At 42.8% G+C, this 20,915-nt stretch overlaps 1 protein-coding gene across 1 annotated transcript; it reads right to left on the reverse strand.

Annotated features, from left to right (window-relative positions):
• Window positions 1-16,908: 16,908 nt before the first annotated feature.
• C6H3orf80 (chromosome 6 C3orf80 homolog) lies at window positions 16,909-20,312 on the reverse strand. The gene has a single exon (XM_072618608.1). It carries the CDS (start codon window positions 20,200-20,202, stop codon window positions 19,492-19,494), a length of 711 nt encoding a protein of 236 aa, XP_072474709.1. The 5' UTR covers window positions 20,203-20,312; the 3' UTR covers window positions 16,909-19,491.
• Window positions 20,313-20,915: the final 603 nt, after the last annotated feature.

Below are 20,915 nucleotides of genomic sequence, written 5' to 3' on the forward strand. Positions count from 1 at the left end.
CACAGTATATTTATGCATCACAGATTGTTTATTCTCCAACTGATTAAATATCCATCTCTCTAATACTGATATTCTTCTATGGCAATGTTATATGCTTGTGACTTATGGAACACTATCATCTTGGGAAAAATAAAATTAAAGATAAGCCAGGAAGCAATGGGATGATACATGGCAGGCGCAAGTAGGTAGCAGGAGGTCCCAAAGGTGACTTGTGAGAATAAGAAAGACTGGAAAAAAGGCCCAATCATATAGTAAGAATGAGAGACAACAGAGAGACAACCTGAGTGGCACATTGGTACCCTCAGGACACTAAAAGAGCAAGGCCTTCATTACATTGGGAAGATCTTCTATGTAGGACTTATGGGAAAACACAGACAAAACTCACATATGGAACTGATCCAACCATTCTAGAGAGCAATTTTGAACTATGCCTAAAGTGCTATAAAACTTTGCATCCAGAGATACCACTTATAGGTCTGCATCCCAAAGAGATCAAACAAAAAGGAAAACTATGTACAAACATATTTATAGCAGCTCTTTTTCTGGTGGCAAAGTATTGGAAATTGAGGGGAAGCCCGTCAATTGGAGAATGAGTAAACAAATTGTGGTATATGATTATGATGGAATATTATTAAACTTTAAGAAATGATGAGAAGGATGATTTCAGAAAAACCTGGGAACACTTAGATGAACTGATGCAGAGTAAAAGTAAGCAGAACCAGGAGAGCAGTATGCATAGTGATGGCAGTATTGTTTGATGATCGAATGTGAATGACTTAATATTCTGATCAATGCAGTGATCCAAGACAATTCCACAGGACTTATGACAAAAAGAAATGCTATCCGTCTCCAGAAACAGAACTGGTGGAGTCTGAATGCAGATAAAGGCATACTTTATTAATTAATTTTTCTTGAGGGTTTTTTTTTTTTAACAACATGGCTAATATAGAAATGTGTTTTGTATGACTTCACATGCATAATCTGTATCAAACTGCTTGCGTTCTCAAAAAGAAGAAAAGTAAGAGAGGGAAGGAGATAGTTTGGAACTTAAAATTTTAAAAAAGACTTAAAATCTTTTACATGTAATTGAGAAATATTAATGAAATAAATAAAAATATATTGGGGAGAAAGAATCACACATGATGAGATGGGATAGTAAGAGTGCCCAAACCAGTGGAATTACACCAATTGCCAAGTGTCACTGTATGATCAGTTAGGATATTGTGACTTGTTCAAATGTGAAGACAGGGAAAATCAATTATATTGTCATATGCCAATTGGCAGTCAAAGTAGTCATTATGGAAAAGCAATTATCAAAATCATTAAAGAGATCTAATTTATGCTTTGGTTATTAAGACTAATTTATAATTGAAGGAAAATGTTCTTTCATGAATCCCTATGAGTATATAAAAATTAAGTTTGAATTTCCACTGAAAATTTGAATTCCATAGTGGGGCTCCAAAGTTACTAAGACCAGTGTATATTAAAAATTGACATTAAGTCATAAAGTAGTACTTAGTTTAAGATAATGTTATCTTCCAAAATAGAAGTCTTAACAGAATCCCAATTCTTTAATATGGTAGTTTTCTTCCCTGTTATATATATACCTGAGTCTTTTGTGTCATAAAGCATAAGGTCATAGAATTAAGTCCAATCTCTCTCATTTTACAGATGAAGAAACAGCCTCAGAGAAGGAAAGTGATTTAGGGTTACAGAAGGAATAAATACCATTGACAACTACAAATTCAAAAAGTGGAGAATTCATTTTTATCTTTAGAATAAAAGATTCTTGTTTTTTTCTTTTAAAACTAGATCGTAGTGTAGCCTCCCCTCTGAGCTCATTCTCCCAACTTGTACTAGCAGATCAGGTTACCAGTGGACAATGCCAATGCCAATGACCACCTCTTCTTCCATCAGAGTTCTATGGGAAACACTGAGATGTTGGTGTTTCTAGGACTTTTGTTCATGGGCCCCCATCTGGTGTGTCCTTTATTGATTATCAGGCAGACTTAATTAGCTTTCAGTCAGGGCATTTACCAATGTAATATAGTAAGAACAATTGGTACAAAAACATTTCACCCCAAAAAACTTGAGGAAAATTCCCCCAAATGTATTCAAGGGAAGAGAGGACTTAAATCTATGTAGTATTATCAGGTAGCGAGGCACATGTGTAGGGAACATGTTTAAGCAAAATATAAACTCACAACTCCTGGTGACTGGTGGTCCTTTCTTGAATTAGAATTAGCATTCTTTTCTGGTTCAAGGGATCAGATGTCTTGAAGCTGCTTATTTTCTTGGGTGGCTGTTTTTCTGTACCAATCTAGATCCATGTTTGTCCTTAGCCTGTGTGTCTCTGCTGGGCTCTGAGGGTTGGCATCCTTGCAGAGTCCCAAAGCTGCCTTTCTCCGTTTGCCTAATTTGCCATTCGTATGTCTCTCAGCTTTCAGGGGCCTTCAGACAGTTGCTCCAGAGACACTGTTTTCAGATCCAGTTGTCACTGAAATCTTTCTGATGGGTTTGATGGAGCTCTTGAATTCATAAAGTTGCCTGTGGGAGATGAGGGGGAGGAAGGAGATAGAGACTCTCTTCCTTCCCTCATCCCCTACCAAAGAGATACCTTCTCAGGGGCTTAATTAGACCCAGTGCACCACTAGACAGGCCTGCTATTGTAACATGGGGTTTCAAATTATTGTGTGTGTGTGTGTGTGTTGTGTGTGTGTGTGTGTGTGTCTAATTCTTTCAGCCAGCCACAAAATCTTTCCTTCTTTCACCTAATGATCCAAGTACTTCACTTCTCCCAAAGTCTCATTTTCACCTACTTTATGCCTTTGAGTGACAGATTCAAGGAACAAGTCCAGGTTGTCTGTGTTTATATTAGTTGGAGCAGGAGCGCAAACCCTTACCATGGGAAGGTAAATGGAGAGCTGAAAGGGAATTCAGAGGCCATATATTCCAAACCCTTAAAGAGGAGGAAACTAGGGAGGTTGCATGAATTACCTAAGGACACACAGGTAGAAAATGTCAGAGGGCACTTTTGAACCTGGGTCCTATCATTGCAGAGTCAATATTCTTTGTCTTCTTGTTGGAGTAGAAAAAATCTCCAGCATTTCATTTTTTTCATATTTTAAATTTTAATTTAATTTATTTATTCAATCTAATTAATTAATTAAATAAATTTATTTTTAAAAATTTTGCAATTAATTTTTTATTAATTTTTAAAATTAAAATATTTAATTTATTTAATTCTCTTCCTCATTGCACTTCCTTCCCCACCCATTGAGAAGCAAGAAATACAATACATGCAATACACATGAAGTCTCAGCATTTTTTAAAAAATTGGTTTTTGTTCTTTAAAGGCAAAGAAACTAAGTCAGGAGAGAGGCATTTCTGATGATGCTGATTGGGGCAGGAAACTATTTTCTGAGATATCTATGAGGGCATTTCATCTGTGGAGAGTTTCCACATACAGAGAGCCTTGTTTTAAAGTGATGTAGGTCTCCAACAAGGTGCTGTTGTATTATTGATAGTGGTTCCTTTAAAAAGCAACTGATCATGACGAATAGCTCCCTCATTTAGCACATAAAAAGCAAGAATTAATGCTGAGGCTTGTAGAACACACATAACTCCTGGGCACAAATGGGAAGCAATTAGGTCTTCATTCCAAAAGGCTGAGTAGCCTGTGACAATAAGTGAAAATGACACCAGGAGGCATTTGAGAAGCTTCTGACATTTAGAGTTATCATATCAGGGGAATATTTTCTTCTATGAAAAGAAGGGGCTGAAATGAAAACCAGACTCATTATAAACTTGCATCCCTCAAAATAGAGGGACTCAGCCATAGGATCCTGGTTTGAATAAAGCTCTGTTCCTTCTGGCAGCAGGGTGCAAAGTAAAAGGTGCTGGTCTCAGGATTGGAGAATGAGGGCTCAAGCCTGGACTAGATTGCTTTCTACCTATGGAATCTCAGAGCAAGACCTTCTCACTCTAAATCTATGATCCTCTTCGAGTGACCTTGGGCAAGCCATTTGTCCTCTGGGCCTCAGTTTCCCCATCTGTAAAATGAGTGAGTCAAGCTAGATGGTCTCTAGAAGGTCCTTACCTTTTCAGATCCCAAATCCTATGACTCTGAAAAAATAAAGTACCAGGATTTACAAAACATCTAACAGCACAGAGGGCATGTGGTTGAGTAGGGAACATGCTACCTGAGGCTGAAGCCCAGCTTCTGCTCCCCAGGCCAGCAGTAGGAAAAACAAAAGAGGGCATTGGAGGCCCTCGGCTGTAAACCTTGCCTCTGATGCTTACTACTTGTATGGCCTCCTCCAGGAACTTCAACTTCCTCATCTGCAAAAAGAAAGGGTGGGCCTTGGAGTTTCCATTTACTTCTACACCAATGATCCCATGGTCCCAATATGTAATCTTAGCCAAGTCACTTAGTCATGTACTCACCCATAAGAATCCCAATATCTCTCCTCTTTCTCAGAAGGCTGTTGTTTTGAGGATAAAATAAAATAATCTGTGATAACACCTTGTAAACTGTAAAGTTCTAAACAAAGCAATATTGATTTATTGAGCTTGATATAGTGAATGAGAGCCATCCTTGGAGCCAGAAAGACCTGGGCCCAAATCCTGCCTCTGGCACATAATAATAGCTATGTGACCTTTGGGCAAGTCACTTAACTTCTCAAGGTTCTAGGTCAGAGGTGTCAAGTACACAGCCCACAACACTTTCAGCCTGAATCAAACTAAAATGTAATTGGGAAGGAAATCTCTAACAAAATAAATAAAAATACAGTAAGACGTAGATAATATTAATATGTGGTATTCTAAGTCCACCTGTGACCCTTCGGGTTAGTTGCCCCTGTTTCTGTTGAGCTTGATCCTCACTGTTATTGGTGATTCTAAGACTGGAAGCCACAGAGAAGTTATGAAAGCCATTGGGAGAGGAAGTTTCTTCATGGAAGGTTTCCCTATGAATGAAATCCCAGTCCTGTCCCAGTGCTTTTGTTGGTTTCAGTCTCTAACTCCTGACCTCCAGACCCACAAGCTCCTGGTGGACATCTCCATCTGGGTCTCCCATTGGCTCCTAAAATCTAAATATTTACATCAAGCCATCTAGCTTTGGCCACAAAGCAGTTCTTCTTTCTGATGTCACAATTGCCATCAGTATTAACTCTCTGTCCCACCCTTGAAACTTTCGGGTTACCCTTGACGCTTTCCCTCTCCACCTCCTACATTCAGAAAAGTTGCCAAGTCCTAGAAGTTTTGCTTCTCCAAGAACTCCTGCATGTAGCCTCTCCCCCCTACCCAGGTTTAGATTGTAAGCTATTTGAGGCCGGCCAATTCTTTCTTTGTCTTATTTGTATCCCCACTGCCTGGCACATACTAGGTGCTTAATAAACATTTAGTGAATTGAACTGAATTGAATTAATACAGGACTCATTCACCTATGGAATTGGAGCAGTCTTCTAGTCAGTTGGCCTGATTCCAATCTTCTCATGGGCCAGTCTGTTCCTCACTTAGCAGCCATACTTGTTTTTCCTGTTTGATGGTTCCTGATAGGCCACTCTCCTGTTCCCATCCTTTAAATGGCTCTCCATTGTCAGCCAAATAAAGTTCAAATCCCTTTTCCTGGCAGTCGACGCTCTCCACCATTTGGTGATACTCTACCTTTCTATCTATCTCTTAAATCAACTCCTTCCATGCATACTATGCCTCAGGCAAACTGGTCTTTTTACCATGTTTTACATGCCACCTTTGCATTTCTACTCTCATGCCTTTGCTCATATCACATCCCAGAGCTGTACACAGAGCAGGGCAACTGGGACTGTGCTCCAGATGTCTAACATCTGTTGGGTAAGTGCTCTTCCTACCTTTGAAAGTCTTCCAGCTGTCCATGCTTGTGCCTCATAGTTTCCTACCACCTCTACACCATGTAGTATCCTACCCCACTCTCTGGACCTGCCTTTCTCTCTGTCCTATTTCATTTCCTGCATTCCATTTCCCTTTCCCCGCCTCCCACCTCCATCATATACCTCCAGAGTTGACAGCTATGGTTTGGGTTTGGGAATGGACTCTAGGAAAGCACAATCCAATCCTCCTCCCAATGTTACAGCATCTGACTGGGCCAGATTTTCTTCTCCATGGCCCCATTCTCTTCAAATGAATTTGCTCTGAGCACGAGAATTCATAGTTACATGGATAAGGTAGCTATTCTACTGAGCCTATAAGCTTAGAATACTCTCCATCTGTCTCACTACCTGTTGAATTCCTATCCAGTCTTTAAAGTTCAGGTAACATTGTAGCCTTCTTTATTAAGTTTTCCCTGATCCTCCAGTTGCTAAAGCCCTTTCTCTTCTCCATCCTTGAATCTCTCCGGTGTATTCATATGATGGTTATTTGTGCATATGCCTAATTGATTGTAAGCACCATTACTCAGGATGACATCTTATGTAAACATTGTACAAACCCTCCACCTTCACCCTGACATCTATCAGAGTTGTCTGTACTCAGTAGAAGCCTAATACATGCTGAATTCAGTTAAATTATATGAAACTTCTAAATAGATTATGGCAACAGAAGATGAAATTAGGTACAAATATATTGATTTATGATCATTGTCCTGGCCTCATTTCAGTTTTATTACTTGTGTAAGCATGATCATAAAAGGAAATTTTGTCTTACCTTTCTTTTTAACTAAACTATGTTATCTCTTTTCTGTCCTTAACCACATGAAATAAAAGTCAGTTGGTTCTTTATGGTTCAGGTAGCAAATTGTATAGTCTTTGCTTCACTTTTTCTTTTTCCTTATTTTTTTTAATCTCTTATGCCTCTGATCTATGAGAACAAAACCAGTAAAGCTTCTGAAGTGGACTTGCCAAATGCTTTGGAACTGAATACTTCTTGAAAACTTTTACCTTGACAATATGTTTCATTGACTAAGATTGGAGGACTCTGTGAGACTGAAAAAGTGAGCAAACTTTCCAGATCACTTGACCCACCCTTTATCATCAACTCTCTCTAAACGGGTGATTTCATGGAGAGCCAATAACCCCAAGAGATGACCTGTGCAAAGCTTAGGTGTCCTAGAGGAACTCTGTGAGTGATATCGCTTAGCCAGCTGGGTACCTCAACAGGAATCAAAGGTCAAAGACACAGGGGCTGTGGGTTTTCTCTGAGGAATGTGTATGTGTTTTGTTTTGGATCTGTAGGGTTAGTCTCATACTAACCATCATACACACACATATATACAATACACATACATACTACCTGTGTATGTATACATATATGTACAGACATATACATACACATGTACACTTATATTTATATGCATGAATGTTTTATATTGGGGCAGCTTGGTGGTTCGGTGGATAGAAAGGTAGACGTGGAATCAGGAAGACTCATCCTGAGTTCAAATTTGGCCTCACATCCTTACAAGCTGTGCGACTCTGGGTAAGTCACTTAAATCCTGTTTGCCTCAAGTTCTCATCTGTAAAATGAACTGGAGAAGGAAACAGAAAACCACTCCAGTATCTTTGCCAAGAAAACCCCAAATGGGGTCTTGGAGAGTCAAACATGACTAAAAAATGACAAAATAATTTATGTACAATATGTATTTGTGTGTATATGTGTGTGTGTGGTGCATATATACACACACATACACATCTACCTATTTTTCCATCTATCACCTATCAACCTAAAATCAGTGCCATCTCTGACATGCATTGGTGACTGACCTCTCTCTGGCTCTCTCCGCAGAGATACCAGGGCAATGACTGGGGGGGAGATCAAGTATTATCTATTTCCTCTGCTTTTAAATTACCTTTAGGTTTTTTGTTTTAGCATTTCATTTCACTGAGGTAGCAAAGGAGGAAGGAAGGAGGGTAGAGAAGAGTCTAAACCGAACTTTTATTCTTCAATGCACAGAAATGAAGACCTCTTTGGGGCTTGGCTGGGGTCTGCACAACAGTCTTATCTGAGTTTTCCCAGAACTACGGAGTGAAGCAACAACAAAGAAAATGCCCTTAAAGGTAGCTATTGGTACCATAACATAGCAATGGACAGTTACGAAGTTTTTCCACTATGTTAGTGTTTTACTTAATTTTCAACTTTCCCAAGTTACTAAGAATAGCTAGCATTCACATAATACTTTCAGGTTTGCAAAGCACTCTACATATATTAACCCACTTCATCCTCACAACAACCCTGTGAGGTTGTTGTGCTGTTATTACACTCATTTTATAGAGGAAGAAACTCATGTTGGTTACATGGTTAGTATCTGAGGAAGGACTTGAACTCAGGTCTTTCTGGCTCCTAGTCAATCTCCACAGTCTAAACAAGGGATTCTTATCTTAATCTGTTTGTTTGTTTCATGGGTCCCTTTGTCAGTTGGATGAAACATTTGGATCCCTTCTCAGAGAAATGTTTTTAAATGCATAAAATAAAGAAAGATTATAAAAATGGAACCCATTATATTGAAAGAAAGTTGTCATTTTTTCCAACCAAGTTCACAGACTCCCTGAAATTCACCCAGGTTAAGAATCTCTGCCTGAAGCATGCTATCAATTTATAAGTATGATTAACAGACTAGCATTTACTTAGGGCTTTCCTTTAGTATTTCGTGTTTGCAGGGTGTCTTGCGTCAGTGAGGTCGATCAGTATTTAAGTACATGGGGCTATCAAAGGGCACCAGAATATCAACAGAACTAAATATTAAAAAAGAAAATGCAACTTTTATATCCTTGTTCCCTTTGATTGAAGAATCAAACTGAACTTACTGGGATATTGTGGTATCTTTAAAAATTCATCGAAGAACATTGTGTTAATCTGGAAAGAGCAGTGAGGTTAATAAAAGATCCTTTTTCAAATCAGAGTTTTTCTCTTCCGTGATTTCAAGTTTACCTCCACTTGAGAGAAACTATATATAAAGAGCATTAATCAACCCACTAGCATTCATTAAACACCTGCCATATGTCAAACACTACATTAGGCACAGAGAGTAAAAAAAAATAAAACAACCCTGTCCTCAAGGGTGTTACGTTTTATCAGGGGAAACTGTGTACTGCTGTAAGTGCAGCAAATTTTGGACCTACTCTCTGCTCAGATTTGTGAGTACTCACTGGTCAGATTCCCAAAGCATGACAGGATATATTTCCAACATAGGGTTCTAGAAGTACTCCTGGGGAGTTGGAATAACTATAGTTGTTGGAGGAGGGAAGGCAAGGCAATTGGGATTAAGTGACTTGCCCAAGGTCACACAGCTACTAAGTGTTAAGTGTCAGGGGCTGAATTTGAACTCAGGTCCTCTCGACTCCAGGGTTGCTGCTCTGTTCACTGTGCCACCCAGCTGTCTACAATTTTCTATTATTCTGAGCTCTTTCAAATTCAATTTCCAGTCAGATTCCTATTTCCTCAATATCACTGATGCTATTGAGTAATGCCCCACTATCAGTTTAGCCAGTTAACATCTTCATTAGTTTTTACAAGGGGATATTAACTGAAAAGACAGCAAAAAAAAAAGTAGAAAACATCTTACCTAGATTTGGAGGTGTCCTTCAACCTCCATACCCTGGGGAAAGTGGGGAAGTTCAAATGCTACCAAACATTAACCCAGCAAGTTCCCTTTTGAATGTAACATTACCAATGGTTAGTCACTCCCTTACTTGCAGGACACAGCAGGTCTTGGTCAATCCATTAGGCGCTCTTCTGTAGGTCCCTCCTTGGGGCTGAGCTCCTCACCTGCCCTGAGCTGCTAGCAAACTCTGGGATAGGATGAAGTTCTTTAAGTGGGATAGGATGAAGTTCTTTAAGTGTTGAGATCATGTAAGACCAAAAGAGAGAAGACCCTGACCCTGATACAGTCTTGTGTGGGAGGTCCTGCACTCACTGGCTCTCCTGTTGAGGGAAAGAGTCGTTGTTCCCACCCCCACCCCCGACACTGGCTCTCCAGAGCTCAGAGAACCATTCTTACACTTGTGGCCATAAGGAAGGAAAGAATAATCATTTCTCCATTTAATTCTCAATCTCAAATCCTCTCTGCTGGTCATCCCAAAGGCCTTTTCACAATCATTTGTTAAAGACCTTAACTTGAAAAGCCCAAGGTTCCTACTGCATCCAGGGCCAGCTCCAATAGTCCTGATCAATAGCCATTGGACCCAAATGACTGGAGGAGAAAGTGGGGCTGGTGACTTTGCACAGTCCTCCCTCACTCAAATCCAATTCACTTGCATGTCATGACATCATCTCTCTGATATCATGGTCCTCTTCCAGAACAAAGGACAAACAGCAGGGCAAGCCTATAGGAAACAATCTGAGAATATCTGTAGATGCTCTAAGGAGAGGGCTGAGCCCCTCCACCCCGCATTATCATGAACTTCCAGAAACAGGTTAATCTAGTACCCGTATGGGTCCTATGGGCATGCTCTCAGGACTGGGCTCTCATTGGTCGGTCAGGTGTTACACAAGACATTCAGGCAAGGAGGTGAAAGCTAGTAAGTTTCATGTAGGCAGTTAGGTGGTGCCATAGTGCACAGAGCTCTGGAGCTGGAGTCAAGAAGACTCATCTTCCCAAGTTCAAATGTGACCTCAGACCCTGAGGTCCTGTTTGGCTCAGGTTCCCCATCTGTAAAATCATCTGGATAAGGAAATGTCAAAGTACTCCATTATCTTTGCCAAGAAAACCCCAAGTGGAGTCACAACGAATTAGACACAATTGAAAAATGATTGAACACACATAGGAAGCCCCACTTGAGTTAAGCTCCAAAGAAAGTTAGAGATTCTAAGTAGAGATGAGAAAAGTATATTCTAAGCATGGGGGACAGTCTGAGTAAAGGCACAAAAGTGAGAGATGGAGTATCATGAAGGAATAACACCAAAAAAGGTGGATTTGAATGGATTGTTTGAGCACAAGAAGGGGAGAAAATAAACCTGATGGTAGCCAAATAGAGGAGTCTGTCTTGGATTCTAGAGGCAAAGGAAGTGACTGGACTTTACTGAGCCTGGAACTGACATCATCAGACCTTTGCTTTAGTGATATCAATTTGACCATGGTGTGGAGGATAGATTCATGGGGATAGGGCTGAGGCAGGGAGGCCAATTAGAAGGTTACTTCTAATTAGTCCAGAGGATGATGGTCTGAACTAGAGGGATTAAAAGTGAGCAGAGAGAACAGGACAGATATGAGTGACTAACCAAGAGCCCTTTAAAGTGTTAAGTGAAGATCTTTCCTTCAGAGTCTCCTCCATCTTTGCAATGAAGTTTCTAATTCTGCAGAGCCTGGCTGGGGAGCTCCATGCTAAGAAAATCTACAATTTAGTGTAGATCTGACCTGGACCTTGGCTCAAGCAGTGGAGGTATATGGCCAGAGGGGACTGAGACCAGATGGTGTGGAGCTGGCAAATAAAAAAGTGGTCTGAGGTGTTCAGTCATGGAAATCAGTGTGCAGCATCTTGTCCAGAGGATGAAACAGAGAGATGAATGAATGAATAATATTTATGAAGCAATTACATTGTGCTAAGCTTTGGGGATCTAAATGCAAAAGGGAGGCAAGTCCTGCTCGCATTCTAGGGGTGCAGACAGCATATAAAGGTTACAAAGAGAAGAAGGGGACATGAGGCTTGAATGTCCACAAGCAGACTACTCCGAATGACTGAGAAATCTCCCTTTCACTGTGGTGAAGGGCTAAGAGACTTGTGGCAGACTTCTTGGCAGCCTGGTTTTTCCCATCCCTCTCAGAAGTGGCAAGAGAGTGGAATCACATCCCTGAGGAGTTCTGAGAAAGTTAAGTGGCTTGTTTGGGTTATGGGCGCCAGAAATGCTGCCTACTCATGTCTTTTCATGATTGTACCAGATGTGCTGATTTGTGTTCATTACTATAATCTTAGTCAGGGGTGGGGAACCTGCAGCCTTGAGGCCTTCTAGGTCCTTGGATGTGATCTTTTGGCTGAGTCTGTTTGTTTTTTTTAAGGGAATTTGTTCTGTGAAGTTTGGATTCAGTCGAAGAGCTGCACTTGTGCACTTAGAGGACTACATGTGGCCTCGAGGCTGCAAGTTCCCCACTCCAGACTTAGGTGATTTGTGAGCTTCATGCAAGATCTAAGAGGAAGTGTGACCTTAGGCAAGCCATTTCTCCCTGGGCTTCATTTCCTTCATTTGTAAAATAAGAACTTGCATTAGCTAGTCTCTGAGGTCCCTTTCATCTTCAAATCTAGGATTCTACAATTATTAAATGGGGGAGGGAGTTGCAATGAGATGGGTGCACGTGGACCAGTGCTCCCTATTGCATTATGGGGCATTCCCTACTCAATTTATGGGGGAATCCCATTCTTTTGGCAGAATGACCTCTATCCTGCTCTGTGGCTGAAGTTTCTTCACTTTTGCAATATGGTGGTGATTAATAGGCCTTTTTATTTCTTCATTAGGGAGACATTTTCCTTGGGCTTTGTTGTTCTTCAGTTGTGACCCCATTTGGGCTTTTCGTGGCAAAGATACCGGAGTGCTGTGCCATTCCTTCTCCAGATAATTTTACAGATGGGGAAACTGAGGCAAACAGGGTGAAGTCACTTGTCCAGGGTCATACATCTAGTAAGTGTCTGAGGCCAGATTTGAGTTCATGAGAATGAGTCTTCCTTACTCCAGACCCAGCACTGTATCCACTGTGGCACCTAGCTGCCCAGCGTTTTCTGAAGGGACCCAGATAGAAGTCTGGCAGAACCAGGAACACTATTTACCCACTTGGAACTAATCTCTGAAAATCTCCAGGACTTGAGGTGTCATAGGATCATGAATTCAGGGCTGGAAGAGACCTTGGAGGTCATTTCCTTCAATCCCCTCATTGTACCGATAAAGAAACTAAGACTGATGGAGAGGAAATAACTTGCCCAGTGATACAACAGCAGTAAATAGAAGGTCCAGAATTTGAACCCACACCCTCCAGCTCTAGATAGAATTATATTTCTATTGTACCATGAGCCCCCAACATTTTAATACTTTGTTTCTCAAAAATCAAGGCCAAAGTGTTACTCTTAGGGAATTTGGATTTGGTTATTGTCAATAATCAATCAGCAATTATTAAGCAACTTCTCCGTGCCAGTCACCATGTCAAACACTGGGGATACAAAAAGAGGTCAAAGACAGTCCCTGCCCTCAAGAAGCCATCCGTGTATTTGTTAACCTTGCACACTGTCCTCTTGCCCACTCTCATTCCTTCAGCTGCCACAGAATCTGCCTTATGGTTATTGGCATCCTGGACAATGTGAGCACTGGAACCTTTCAACTGCACTGCCAAGGCTCCCTTAACACAGGGATACCCCTCCTAGTTTCCTCAGGGCTTTGAGTAGCTGCTGCTTTTGGCAGCCTGTTCCCTCATCCCAGTTAGGACAGTCACCTACCATGTTACGCCTAGAACCCTGAAAGAAGTGACGATTCCATTGAGGGTTCTACTGGTCAGTGTAAGTTGGTGGAGTGAATCCCAAGAGGAGTGCCGCTCTAGACATATTCATTTCTCCTGAAACAAAGCTGCAGGCATTGCTTTATTTGAACTTAAACTTTTATCCACAGTACTCGCAATACTGCACTTGCATTAGTTACATTTAATCAATAAAATTCAAGAAAAATATCTAAATTACAACCAAATGAAAACATTTTCATTAATCAGAGAGCTTGGTGGAGGCAGTCATAGGAAAACTAAGCTCATCTTCTCCAAAGGCAATAGAATATTTTTTTAGTTCAGTGTTGGAGCATATAAACAACATTATGGGTGAGTTGGGAGGAGGAGGGGAAAAGCATTTATTAAGTGCCTACTATGGTCCAGGCACTTGAAAAAAATCTCATTTAGTTCTCACAACAATCCTGCCAGTAGGTGCTATTATTATCCCCATTTTACAGTTAAGGAAACTGAGGCAATCAGAATTAACTTGCCCAGGATTGTACTGCTAGTGAATGTCTGATGCTGGATTTGAACTAAGTTCTTCCTGACTGCAGACCCAGTGCTCAAGCCACTGTGCTTGAGCAGCTGTTGGCATGAATGTTTACATGGAGAAACATAAGATCATGGGGCTTAGCACAGGAAGAGGCCTTAGATCCTTCCCCTTTGCCCATCCCTACCTTTTTACCCTGAGGAAGCTGAGGATCTTGCCTGAAATCAAATGGGTGAAGAATAATAGGATCAGGCCAAGGACTCTGGCTCCAAACCCAAGGTTCTTCCTATGAAACTGCTGACCTGACCCATATCATAACCCCATAGAATATGGAGAATAATTGAAGTGTTTTATCACAGAATCATAGAGCTGAGAGAACCCTGAGGGGCCATCAGAGCCAATAGGCATTGTGACTAGGGAGCACCACAGTGCATACAGCCCTTGATCTAGAGGCAGGAAGACGAGTTCAAATCTAGCCTTAGATAGTTCTTAGATGTATGACTCTGGGTAAGTTGCTTAACTCTATTTGCCTCAATTTCTTCATCTGTAAAATGGAGATAATAGTGGCACCTACTTTCTAGGGTAACTGTGAGGATCAAATGAGATGATATGCATAAAGTTTTTTGCAAAGTGGGGTTTTCTTGGCAAAGATATTGGAATGATTTACTATCCCTATCTCCATCTCATTTTACAAATGAGAAACTGAGGCAAAGAGGGTTAAGCGACTTGCCCAGGGTTACCCAGCTAGTAAGTGTCTGAGGCCAGATTTGAACTCAGGGAGATGAGTCTTCTGGACTTATGCTGGGAATCTAGACCCTACCACCTAGGTACTTCTTCTTGTTAGACCTGCGTGAGAATCTCCTTTACAAAGTAATTTTATTATTATTATAATTATTAATATATTATTATAATTATTAATACTCTCTCCCTCTACAATTGTAACGTATTTCCTTATTGGTTCAAATGTGGAATCCTTCTCATATAATATAAACTTCTGGAAGACAGAGACTGGTCTTGTTGAGTTTTTCTCATCTCTGTCCCTAACACAGTGCTTTCACATAGTAGGTACCTAATAAATGAGCCCCTGAAAAGTGGTCAACCAATCTTGTTTGAATGCCTCTGGTGAAAAAAAATGCAATACTTCCTAAGGCAGCTCATTATGCTTTTGGTTAGGTCTAGTCATTAGGAAAATTTTTCTTGTATGACAAACAATTTTACCTCTCTGAGAATTCCCCTCAGTGTTCCCAGTAACAAGCTTTGGAGCCAGGTAGAAAAATTCAAATCCTTCTTCTAAGTGATGGGCCTTCAACAGTGGGAATATTTGATACCAGTCATGTTTCATTCTGTCTTCTCTTCTCCAGATTATAGATAACCAATTCCTTCAACCGATACTCCCATGGCATGACTCTATGGCCCTGAACCATCCTGGTCACTGTCCCCTGGATTCTTTCCCCTTTATCAATATCTCTTCTACAAAGTGGTGCCCAGAACTGAAAACAATACTACATGTATGGTCTGACCAGGGCCAAGGACAATGGGATCATCATTTCCCTAGTCTTGGACATCATGCCAAGGTTTTCCTCGGGGGTTTATTATAATTTGAATTGTTCAATAACAAATTTTCAATTCTCTTTATGCACAAGTGTTTCATTATCATGGCTAAAAATTTGGAGTATTTCTAAAGCTGTGTCTACATTTGCCCCAAATATCCCAGTAATTTGAAGAATATTGTGACTTGAAAATTTTAAAATGCTGTTGCCTCCTTTACTGGATCATGATTAATATCATGTCCTCTAACTGCAAGGACAGCCTGAAGTTCTGTTCCAGCCCTCTTCTTTCTCTCAGTGATCTCAGTAACTTTCATGGGTTTACTTATTACCTTTATTCAGATGGCTTCCATATCTTATAGCCAGCTCTTGCATTTCTCCTGAGCTACAGTTGTCAATTATCTACTGGGCATTTCATTCATTCATTCATTCGTCTCCAACTCAACAAGTCCAAAACTGAACTCCTCTTCCTCACCCTCAAATCTGTCCTTCTTTCAAACTTTTCTATTTCTTTTGGGGAATTCTTCCAGCTGTTGAGCACCATTCCTGACTCCTCAACTACACATCCAGTCTACTTCCAAGATATCACTCATGCTATTTCAAGCCCTCATCACCACTCTCCTGGAGTAGTGGAACATTGGCCTCCCTGCCTCAGGTCTGACCCCACTCCAATCCATTCTCCATGTCTGACCATTTCACTCAATAAACTCATTATTCCCTATGAATGATAGAATCCGGACATTTAAAGTCTTTCCCAACATGGTGCCAGCTTACCTTTCCTACCTTATTACTCATCATTCTCATGCACACTCACCACAGTAAGCCGAACTGGTCTTACTTACCCATCTTTTGTCCTATGTCTTAGTGCTGGCTGTGCCTCATGCCTGAAACAGTCCCTCCTGATATCTGGATCTTAGCATCTTAGTTCCTTTTGAGACTCAGATTAAGTGCCACCAAGTGCCATCTTCTTCATGAAGCCTTTCTTGATTCCCCCAGAAGTCTGTAGCTTTCTGATCAAATACCCTTTATTTGTTTAGTTAGTTTTTCATACACTTTAATATGTACCTATTTTCTCCCTAGCAAAACTGTAAGCTTCCTGGAGGTATGGACTGTTTTTCTTTTTATTTCCGGTATCCAGCACATATCTGTCACCTGGTAGACGTCTTATAAATGATCATTCATTGATTGATTCATTCTCAGAGTAGAGGTAGAGATGAAAATAAGTATTGATGAAAAAATATTGTTAAAATCACAAATCTCAAGCCAACTGTAAGAAAGTAACATTAATGCTTGTGTGATTTCCTTAAATCCTCCATTATTTTGCCCAGCATAAACACACTATCGACCATTCTAGACAGTTAACCATTCAAAACTGCTTTTAAATGGCAAAGGTGTTTTCAGATGTTATTATTGGCTTATATAATACATTCACACATATTAAAAATATGTGTAGAGAGAGACTTTAATGCTTTATTATATTTAGCACACTTCAAGTGTTTTTCAAATGATGACAAATGCACAAACATGTAGGAGTTTCAAAGTAATCAGACCATTCTTTGCAAATACATCTGTGACATTTTACAAATTCCTCTAACAGAATTTTTAAATACAAAGAACATTTCTAGATATACATGTTAGACCTGATAAGTACTCTTTCTCCAGATAGTGTTTGCCATCTTTTTTTCCCAAAGCAGAGGGTCTTTGTGACCATTTGTCCATTCATGAGGTTCAATATCATAATTTTAACATACAAGCATACATTATTCAAAATGTATACTGTACATAGACTTATGTATACATACAGCATACAGAGTGCATCCAGCCTGGAGCGGCATTTCATATTACTATTTATTTGTAAGACATTCCACAGAATGAAAGAGCTGATACAATGTTGCAAAATTTATGCTTATAAGATTGTTTGTTTTGTTATTCACAAATGTTACGCCACAAAGCAATTAGCGTGTGTGTGTTTTAAGAGATCCTGTGTCACAGCAAGAGGTGTTAGGATGGAGTTTGTGGACTGTATTCCAAATGAGAAATGACAGAAGGATGCTCCATGGCAGGGCATAAATGCAGAAATTATCTTTATAATCTCTAACCTATGGGGCTATGGGTGCAGTGGAGGCCTATTGGAGGCTAACAGTAGACTACATAATATGTACAGTTGCTATAAAAGTTATATCTTATACCACAGTACTAAAAATAAAATATCTTCCTCTCAAATAGTGAAAATAAGGTGATTATCCTCGACATTTATGTCACATGCTTATCTCTTGTTCGTATTTTTTGTCCTAAAGTTTTCTTTTTCCTAATGAACCACCATCCGATGTATTCCTGAAATCATCATGACAGCCAGGGAAGGCAAGTTCCTGGCAGTCAGTGACTTGAGGGAGGAGATAAGCATTAGCTAGTTATTTAAGTAGCAGAAATACTCTCCTCTTGCATTAAATAAATTATAAAAATATAAATAATAAAGATCAAATGAAGGTCATTTGCTTTTTCAGGTATTGAAAACTGAAAAGGCCAACGGTATCTTACTTTGAATACAGTCTTGGAAATATACAGTAACTGGTCTTCCTCTGAATTGATGAAATAAATTATTAAAAATTATATGGCCTTCAATGCATAAATAGTAACAACTTGCAGTATTTACTTAGTTAACATTCTATGACACTCTTAAAGATGACTTTTGTGTTTCAGTTGTGGGTGGTATTTTATTATGCCAAACTTGGCATTTGTTCATTAACAAATCCCTTTCTCCATCACTTCTCTTCCTTCCCCTCTCTTCTCTTTCTCTCTTCTCCTGCCCTTTCTCTTTTCCCTCTCCACTTTTTCTCTCCCCTTTATCACCCTCCTCTCTCTTCTCTCCTCTCCCCCCTTCTCTTTCTCTCTTCTTTCCCCCCTTTCTCTCCACCTTTCTTTCTCTCTGTCTTCTTAAGCTTCCCCCCCACCCCCTTCTCTCCCCTCCTTCCACACCTCCCTCTTCTGGCTAGCAACATCAGCTAATTTGACATGATTTACTAAAGACACCATTTTTAGAAAAACTCACATCCTGGCCGAGAAGGATTTACTCACTGAGAAGACTAGTCACTCATCACCCTGCAATCCTAAACCCAGATTTAAACCTTGGGGGTGGGGGGAGGAGGTGGGGAGACAGACATATTCATTCCATCCTTTTCTTCTTCGTCCCTGTAGAAAAGCTCGCAAGGCTGTGACGAGAAGCAGGTCTTTTGAATTGACACTGTGATGCTCTAGTAACCAGGCACTTACGATAAATACCATTAATAGTAAAGGTTTAAGGGAAGTGGGTCATTCTCAGAGCTGCTCTCCGAGGTCTTGGGCCATACCGATGGCGTTGAAGAGCTTTCCACTGGACAGAATGAAATCCGGGGGAACTTCAGGTCCCAGGGAAAGGGTGGGGGGTGCTCCCCCTTCGCCAATCCTTTCACGTCATGCGTGTCTCTGTAAGGTGGAGCAGGAGAACTAAGATGTAAAGCTGGGGCTGGTAAAGAAAGCAGAGGCGGCGGGAATTTTTGATAACCCCGCAGTCACATTGCTCCCGGGAGCAGCCGCGGCGCGGGTAGGGGGTGGGGGCAGCTCCCAGGTCTCTGGCCATCCCTCGCCCCGGTATCTTGTCCTCCAACCTAATAGTAGTCACTGGGGTGGGGGGAGCAAGTCCTAGTTCTCTAGCCTCCCCTCGCCCCGATACCTTGCCCCTCCTAGATCCGTAGCCTTTGTAGCGGTGGTGGTGGTGGTGTGTGTGGGGGGGGTCTCCCCCCACACTCCTCTTAGGTCTCTGGCTGCCCCTCGCCCTGGTACCTTGCCTCTCCTAGAACAGCAACCGTTGTTGGGGAGGGGGCATCTTCTAGGTCTCTGGATGCCCCCCGACCCGCTATCTTACTTTCCAGAGCACCAGCCGAGGGAGGGGGTCTCTGGCCTTTACCGTCTCCCCCAAAGCAAGGGGCGTCGGGACGGGCAAGGCTTGGCCCAGAGCGTGGGAGACGCGGTTCGAGGGTCTGGAGTCCGGGCGCTCAAATGAGCGGGTGTCTTCCTTGGGCGAGGCCCGGGTCGCCTCTTCGGGGCTGGTCGAGCACGGCCACCGGCAGGACGAAGTCCTTGGGGCTGCGCGGCGGCTGCTCCTGCAGCAGGATGGACTCCTCGTACGTGGGCAGGTATTTGACCTCCTCGTAGCTGGGCAGCTGCAGGAAGAGGGGCGAGGACACGGCGTGCAGCTCGTGCTCGGAAGAGGCACCCCAGCGGCCGCTGCTGCTGCTGCTGTCCAGCAGCGAGTCCTGGGACGTGGCGGCCGTCTCGTGGAGCAGCGCCGGGGCGTCGTCGTCCGGCTGCGGCCGCCGGCCTTCGGGAGCGGCCGCAGGCGGCTGGGGGGGCTGCTGCTGCTGCTGTGGCTGGGCCGGCTGGCGCCGGTTGTACCTGCGGGGGCTCGGGCAGATGATCCTCTGCAGGAAGTAGCCGATGGCGAAGAGCACCAGCAGGATGAGGAGCCCCGAGAGCTTCCTCACGAACCAGCCCACGTTGTCCAGGAACGTGTGAAAGGGCAGCTTGCAGCACTTGACCTCCGTGTACGTGACATTGCCAAAGTCGCAGCAGCGCTCCTTGGCCCCGCAGGTCAGCCCCCCGCAGCTCCAGCCCTGCGAGGGCGGCAGCAGCAGTGGCAGTAGCAGCGGCAGCAGCGAGGACGCGCCGGGCCCCCCGACTCCTGCCACTGCCCAGGGCGACCTCATCGCCCGCCAGCGCGCTCCCGCCCCCTGGCCCAGCCCACCCTGGGGGGGAAATTGGCTGCCCGTCAGTCCTGGAGTCCCTCCGCCCGTCTGTCCGCGTGTCCTTTGTCCGGACGGACTCTGTTCTATCTGTCTGTGTGTCTGTCTGTCCCGCGGGCGCGCTCCCACACCTACACGTTCCGCCGGGAGGTGCCCGGCTCGGCTTGCTCTCCTCCTGGGTCTCCCTGGTACTCTGGTGTCGCCCTCGCCCTCGTCCTCTCCCTGGTTCCCTCTGAGCAGCGCTACCTGCCAGAGCCTGGCTCACATCTCCAGGGGCTGGCTGGAGGAGGAGGAGAAGGCGGCGGCCAGGATGCGGGGCTCTTGCTCTCTCTCCTCCCAAAGCTCTGATCGCCGCGTAGAAAAATCGAGTGACCTCAACCCCGCGGGCCCAGCCGCGTCCTGTGCCGCCCGAGACAGCAGGCGCAATGTGCACTGAGCTGCCCCGGGAACGCGGAGAGTGGGGCAGCAGGGGACATCGTGTCAGATGCCTCTGGCCTCCTCCTTTCCTTCCCCTCCTTCCCCGTGCCGGAGCAGGAAGGGTTAATGAATCCGCGCTCGGTTCGCGGGCCTTTAATCTTTATTAATCTATCTGTCCTTCTCTCCTCTTGTCAAACAGACCCGGGGCTGGGGCTGGGGCTGGGGCTAGGGCTTGGGTAGATTTTTGCGTTTAAGTGATT

The sequence above is a fragment of the Notamacropus eugenii genome, chromosome 6, assembly GCF_028372415.1.
Source record: "Notamacropus eugenii isolate mMacEug1 chromosome 6, mMacEug1.pri_v2, whole genome shotgun sequence".
Taxonomy (NCBI): domain Eukaryota; kingdom Metazoa; phylum Chordata; class Mammalia; order Diprotodontia; family Macropodidae; genus Notamacropus; species Notamacropus eugenii.